Genomic DNA, 7,500 nt, shown 5'->3' on the forward strand with positions numbered 1-7,500 from the left:
CAGGGGGAGGAGTAGCAGGAGCAGGGGGAGGAATAGCAGCAGGGGGAGGAGCAGCAGCAGGGGGAGGAGCAGCAGCAGCAGGGGGACAGTAGCCACCCAGGCTCTCTCAGGGCTCTCCCATTTATACCCTCTCCAGAGTCCCCAGAATTAAACTATCTGCAACTGTCAAAAATCACGACCCTGCTAGCACACAAAGCAAATTACAGTCACCTTCTGTGAAGCAGCCTCTTACCCCACACCTGGGGTTAAAAAAAGAACACATTCACAGAACATAACTAGGTTTTTAAAGAAATCTTCACGACAGCTTTGTTCTAATCAGAGATTGGCTGATTCAAAGCTGTCATTATAAGGACATGTCTGTTTCCTCACCATTCTTCATCCTAGGGTTGTCTATCAAAACGCCTTTTTAGTGTTCTCGAGTCATCACAGTGTGCCATCGAGCCTGGGAGATGCTGGGAAGCTGCCCGCCTCTCATCCTCCTGAGTTCTGCTCACTTTGGCACAGAAGTTTCAAGTGCTTGAGGCTCCATTTCCTCTTCTGCCTTTTCTCTAATAATGTGTCTAATAACAGTGGTCTAGTCCAGTGGTTGGGCCTGAGTTGTTGATCTAGGGATGTGGTCACAGGTTTTCGGTGTGCACCATGAAATAGAAGGGTTATGAGTAAAGAGTATACAGTTCTATTATAAGAACAGATGATTAACCAGTTTACCTGATCAAAATTTCAAAACTAAGATGTAAGACAAATTACCTGTTTCTTAGTAAGTACAGATTATCGTCAGCCAAGCATAGGGAGAAACTTGCTACTATAGAATTGGCCTGCTTAAACTTTATTGATCTATGACATGAAAATTATTGCTTTGGAGTTACAATGAGCTTGTGAAGAGAAAGATAAATGTTTAGTTAGATAAAAGTTTCAAAAGAAGAACACATAATAAATATCTGTTGTAATTTCCTTTTTTGTAATGATTTTAATTGATTTTTGAAGATATGTTTTTGTGGTGATTGTTTTTCGAAAATGTATATTTTGTGACTATGAAGTAATTTTCTTCTTACATAGAAAAACTTTATCTTAGGGAGTATAAGAAGGGTTAAGAGAAAACAATAAAGGGCTGGAGTCTTCTTTCGCTTTGACCACTCAGTGTGGGGGGTGTGGGGAGGGAGGGCTGACTTCCCATTTCTTTTTTCTAGCCTCCGTCAGCTGCTGTCTGAGCTGACTCCATCAGCCCTCCTAGTGCTGACCACTTCCTGCTGCTATAAGCACTGACCTCAATCGCTGATGCCACACCAAACTCAGTTTACCCTGTAGGGTCGAAGCTGGCCTTTTGACAGTTTTAACTCATACTTTTCTTTTCAATAGACACAACTTTTCTAGAAAAGACCACCCTTTCTTTCTTGCTTTTAGGAGTGGGTAAAACCACCAACATGGGGCTTTCTGAAGCCTTCTGACACCTCACATACTCAACCCACATGGGCAGCAGAACAGTAGAGTGGGGCTGCTGAGAGCTGTTAATGCAGCAGCAGCAGCAACTGGAAAACAAACAAACAAACAACAACAAAACCAACCAAAATACCAAAAACCACCTAGCTGAGCTAAATACCCAATCTGCAAGAAGTAGTGAAGCATTAGGCAGCTGGGCAAGATCTCCCTGGAACCCAGGAATAGGCAGAAACTTTCTTGCAAGTCTTCCCTACATTTGTGAAGCAGACACCTGAAGACCCGTTAGAGATTTACAGTCACTTTTAGAAGGCTTGGGCTTCCCCTTCCTCAGCCACGCTTTACAGTTGTTCTGGAATTGGTCTCATTTTCTCACTTGTTTTTTGTTTACTCGGCCAGTTGGGGCCTAGCTGGGCCCAGCCGTTGTGCTGTGTACTCAGGCTCCAGAGCACAGAAGGCAATAGAACTACTTAAGGAGCAAAGGGCAAAAGAAAATAAAGATTTCAAAACCAGATCCTGGTCTCAGATGCTTTCTTTGTGAAGAGAAGCCTGAAATGAGGACTCCAGGATTTGTCTTCCCACTATCTTAAAAGACTGCCTTTAAGATTCACTGGGGCATTATGAATAAAGCTGCTATGAACATGATTGAGCAAGTGGCTTTGTGGGATGGTAGAGTGTCTTCTGGGTATGTGACACTCATGCTTATTTTCTTGTGCATGCACACTCATGAATGTAGATGTGTGAGTAAGTAAGCCATCGGCAGCGTGCCCTCTCCTCCCCACTCTTCTCCACTGGTCTCGCCCATGCTCCACCAAAGTGCAACACTGTTCTGTGTGTATGTATGTATGTATGTATGTATGTATGTATGTATGTATCACTCAATGCTGCAGTCACAGTACTTAGAGTAAAACCCAATACAGATAAACTTAGTGGGAATATGGGAATAAATAGTTGATTAATATTTTATTTGAAAAGACAGGGAAATTCGAAAGACAATCTCTTTTGTCATTTCCTCTGGCCTAGAATACAGCCTTTGCCAAATGCAACTGCAGAGATTTCAGAAGGAGAGGTCAGAACCTCTATTGAAAAGTCTGTCTTTAAAAATTCATTTACAGTGATTTCCACCTCTTTGCCTTTTTGTAAAATTTATTTTTATTTTATGTATATCCGTGTTTGGCTTACATGTATGTATGTGCACCATATGTGTACCTGATGCCCCCAAGGCTGTCAGAGGATGTCAGATGCCCTGGAACTGGAGCCATGTATAGTTGTCAGCTGCTTTGTGAGTTGGGGAACCTAATTTAGGGTCCATGCAAGAGCAGTCAACCACCAGGCCATCTCTTTAGCCCTTTCTTTCTTGTTGATGTTTCTGCAAGTTGCTAAGTTATACAAGGCTGTATTTCAACAGTGGTAGCAGCATGTCACCAGCAGAGATCCATCTTTTATGCCTCTAACCCACAATAAGAGCACCTCTGGTCCTTATTCCTCCAATTGTAGATGGTATATATAGTCTTGTAAATATAAAGAGCTTTTAACACAAAAGTTTAAGTGATAATAAGGGCACTGTAATTTATGTTTTACTGAACTTGTTTACTCGCTCTGTGTTTAGAGATAGGCTCTCATGAGGTAACTAAGTTGACTTGGATCCTCCTGCCTCAGCTTTCCAAAAATAAGATTACAAGTGTGTGTTATCAAGACTGGCTTTTGAATTAATGTTTTAAACAAAATGTGTAGGTATAACTGTTTATTATACTGTTTTTCTGTTATAGACATTCTATCAGTCAATATAAACAACACAGATTGTGCAGTCTATCAGACAATACAAACAAGATTGTGGGGTTTTTTTGTTTGTTTTTGTTTTGTTTTGTTTTGTTTTTTCGAGACAGGGTTTCTCTTTATAGCTATGGCTGTCCTGGAACTCACTCTGTAGACCAGGCTAGCCTCAAACTCAGAAATCTGCCTGCCTCTGCCTCCCAAGTGAGTTTAGGTTTTTTTTGAGATAGGGATTCTCTGTATAATCCTAGCCATCCAGGAACTTGCTCTGTAAACTGGACTGGCTTCCAACTCAGGGGATCCACCTGCCTGTGCCTAAGATTGTGTTTAAAGAGGTGGAAATGAAAAATTTTGTAAGCCCTCCATTTGCACAGCATGTAACTGCTCACCTGTTTGCATCCTCTCTCTTTAGGGCCATTTTAAGTGCAAGGTCGAGTTACTTTGCTGCAATGCTGAGTGGCTGCTGGGCTGAAAGCTCCCAAGAGTGTGTTACTCTTCAAGGGTAAGTAAGCATGTTTTATGAGTCAGCATGACTATGCATGACTATGCATGACTACAGATGACACTTACACACAGCATTCTTCTGTGTGTTCAGAAAAACATGTCTTAGATGGGAGAACTTCAGAAATGACATTTCCTAAAACAAAAGGCAGAGGAGATCACTTAGTAATCAAGGTCTTCATGAATCTGCTCAGGCCCTGAGACAAGAGCTGAGAGACTGAAGCACCACAGACCAGTTCTCACACTTGTGAAGGTTCAGGGGTCATCAAGGCTTGCTTAGCTTGTGAACAGCTGCTCCCTGTGTCTCATGTGGCATTTGTCATTTGTATTGTCTGAAAGGATTTTTGTGGTGTCTCTCTGAACACTAATCTCTCCTACCCAGGCTTCAGTCTCTGCTTTAATTTAAGCTTGTCTCTTTCTGGTGGTCTCCTCTCTGCATGCTGAAGGTTGGAGCTTCAACATCTGATTTGGGGAGGACACAGTCAGTTCATAGTGGACACATTCAGGCTTAAAGCTGGCAGGTTTAAAGGTTCATTATCCTGTGGGTAAGAGGAGTAGGAAGGGATCCCTGTTGGTGACATTTGTTATCACTGTTGAATACAGCTTGAGGGAGCTGGAGAGACTGCTCAGTGGTTAGAGACCTTCCTGCTCTCCAGAGGACCCTATGGCAGTTCCCAGTATCCATGTTGGACAGCTCACAGATGCCTGCAACTCCAGCTATGGGGATCTGATGTCCTCTTCTGGATTTCATGGGCACCAGCACACATGGACACGTAAATAAAAATTAAAAATCTCAAAAAAATCCCAACAACTTGAAAGATCTGTTTGAGAGACTGACAAGACATTTTCCTTTGAGGTGAAGTTAAAATGTCCTCTGAGAATAGGAGAGGTTGGACTGGCAGAAGCCATATATCTTCAGGAGTAGCTGCTTTGTGTTAATTTCGGAAACTGGTTTAGGGCCTGTTTTGTATGCTTTAGGCATCTACTTTTAAAACTGTCAATATATCCTATTAAAACTGAATTCAATGAGAATTCAAATTAAGGAATAATACTAGTTTGATTTAGAATTGTAACTTTTTTACATGCCTTTTTATTTTTATCTCTCTATTCAATTGTTGTAAACCTTTCTTGTATATTTTATACAGATTTTTACATATTAAATGAGTCTATGACATTGTTACAGAATGTAAAGTATAATTTTCTTTTTTTAAAAAAAAATTATAAAAAAAATTATATTGATTCTTTAGGACTTCCACATCATGCACACTGATCACACTCACTTCCCATTTCTTCCATGACTGCCCCCAACCCTTGTGGCTTCTCCACCAAAAAAAGTAAAAATAAAAATAAAAGCAAACAAGATCAAGTTGTGTTATCTATATACTCACTGGAGCATGGTCAAACTCTCAAATACAGCTGAGTCCTTCCCCTCCTTGGCTCCCACCAGAAGCCATCAGTTGCTGAGCCCATCACACTTTTAAAGAGTTCTCTTCCTATCTGGGCTGTTACTTTTTTTTATAGAGGAGCTTACTAGGGTAGTAGTTGTCCCAGAAGCCTTCCATGTCCCTCCCTGTCAACAGTGCATCTGTAGAATCCATCTCACAGCAGAAGTAGCCTCCTTGCTCTTCACGGTCAGTGGGAGCATGGATCATGGGCCTTCACACAGATCACAAACACAACTCCTGGCTTCAGTGGGATCCTGAACCATTGGAGGCAGCATGATTCACAGACAAAAGCATGGGTTCAGGCTGCAGTACAAACCACTGACATATGCATGGTCTTTGCTGGTAACATGAGCCACAGATATCAACACAGACTCTAGCTGCAGTAGGACCACAGACTGGCCCTCAGTAGCAGCAGGGCCCCAGATGGGCCCAGATGTCACCATGGGATCAGGTAGAAGCACAGGACACTCAGAGCAAAAAGGCCCCATGCAGCAGTAAGGCCTACAGACATTAATGTGGCTTCAGGCTGCTGCACAGGCTCTGGACATTCTCATGCTTTCCATGGTAATGTGGACCACAGCCATCAAGGTGGCAAAGCTGATGCCATAATCCAACTGTTAAAAGCCCTTTTTTGTAGATGTGTATGTGTGTGTGAGTGGTGGTGTGCGCGCACAGCACATGTGTGGCAGTTAGAGCACACTTTTAGGAGCAATTCCCACTTCCCATGATGGGCTCAAGGGATTGGGCTGAGGTTGTCAGTCTTGCATGGCAAGGGCTTTACCAATAAGCCAACTTTTTGGCATACATTTAAAATGTTTTCTGTTGCTTACGGTCAACAAAAGCATATTGGTAAAGGGACTCCTCAGCAAAGGAAAGTACTTTATAGTGTGCATATCTCATTTTTCCTATAACAGATCTTATAATTGCATGTAGGTTGATGACAGGCTCAACTAGCTGGATCATATCAAGTATATCTTTGCTTCTCTCTGTCCTCAGCAAGTATATAACAATTATACTTCATTCTTTCTGTGTCTCCCAAATATTCACCATGCCCTTTAGTGTTTGTAGTCAGTCTTTGAGGTAGAGAAGGAAGATTCATATGTTGAAATGATTAAAAATAAGGTCAGAGAAGTTAAATCTTTGTCTTCCCAGATTTATAAAATTATATCAAATATGAATCACATTTGTTGATTCTTTTTAAAAAAACGTTCTTTAATCGAAAAAGGTTGTTTTTTCTTTCTTTCTTTCTTTCTTTTATATATATATAATATGTTCTGGAGTTCCCCTCCCTGAGTTTTCCACACTTCCCACTCACTGGATGTCATGCCCCCTTTTCCCTTTGTCTTTAGAAAATAAATAAACAAAAACCCAAAATAAAACAGAAGAAACACACACACACAAACAAGACCTATAGAAACACAAAAACAGAAGCTATATATACAAACAAAAGAACATTAAGACAAAAAAATGCCCAAAGCAATACCAGACAAAAAAGGTCTGCCACGGCCGGCCAGTCCAGGCCTCCCTCAACCCGTTGGGGAACAGGGTCCTAGATCAGGTAGACAAGGCGTTGGCGAAGAAATGACAAATAGAAACAGACACAAGGGAGTGCTGTAACTGAATGCAATTTGTACAAAGTAGAAATCAGGCTTATATGGTATACAGAAAACAGGGCAAACTACAGAAGTCACGTAGTTAGGAGATGGTCACATCAAGGTCAGTGAGAACAAGCAGCCAGGTGCAAGGTGGAGGAGCAGTGGTGTCCTTCTTGGGCTAGGTTGTCCTGGCAGCCACAAGATAAACTCTCAGGGTCTGTCTGAAGCAAATAGCTGAAGGTCGTATTCTAGCATTCCTTGGCTATAACATAAATAATTAGTGATGGGAGCCCTACAACTTCTAACTTCTCACTGCCAGTAAAACAGTTTTTCTTATGGTGTGAGACTTCTCTGATCACAAATGCCTAACTGCTATCTCTAACTCTTGAGACACCCTGTCTGGTAAGACAGCTTCTTAGTTAAAAATTCCCAGCTAATTATAGCTAGGAAATCTAATAAGATTATTGAAGCACTGTGAAGGCCAGGAAATAATGTTCAATCTCAGTGTTAGCTATAATGAAATATTTCTTAGGGCACCTTTATGCCTGAATAAAGAAAGCATGCAGATCTCCCCACAGATTATAGCAGAGATCAATCTGGAACACCTCTGAGTTAGGAGATGTCAGTGACTGACTACCTCAGGAGGCTGACTCCCTTTGAAATGTACGCCTCAGTTCTGTGATCAGGTTTTTAGGCCTGTCCCAGGCACAACTGAAGTAGATGAGTTCTCTGTAACAAAGATCTATAAAAAT

At 41.5% G+C, this 7,500-nt stretch overlaps 1 protein-coding gene across 9 annotated transcripts in view; it reads left to right on the top strand.

Annotated features, from left to right (window-relative positions):
* LOC116068068 (BTB/POZ domain-containing protein 8) overlaps positions 1-7,500 on the top strand; it is an 87,151-nt gene that overhangs the window by 31,471 nt on the left and 48,180 nt on the right. For all 9 annotated transcript variants that reach the window (XM_031337189.1, XM_031337190.1, XM_031337191.1 and 6 more), the window contains one exon: positions 3,620-3,709. In XM_031337189.1, coding sequence (XP_031193049.1) covers positions 3,620-3,709 — 90 coding nt within the window. The remainder of the gene's footprint in view (positions 1-3,619; positions 3,710-7,500) is intronic.

This window comes from Mastomys coucha, unplaced genomic scaffold (genome assembly GCF_008632895.1).
Source record: "Mastomys coucha isolate ucsf_1 unplaced genomic scaffold, UCSF_Mcou_1 pScaffold22, whole genome shotgun sequence".
In the NCBI taxonomy this organism is placed as follows: Eukaryota; Metazoa; Chordata; class Mammalia; order Rodentia; family Muridae; genus Mastomys; species Mastomys coucha.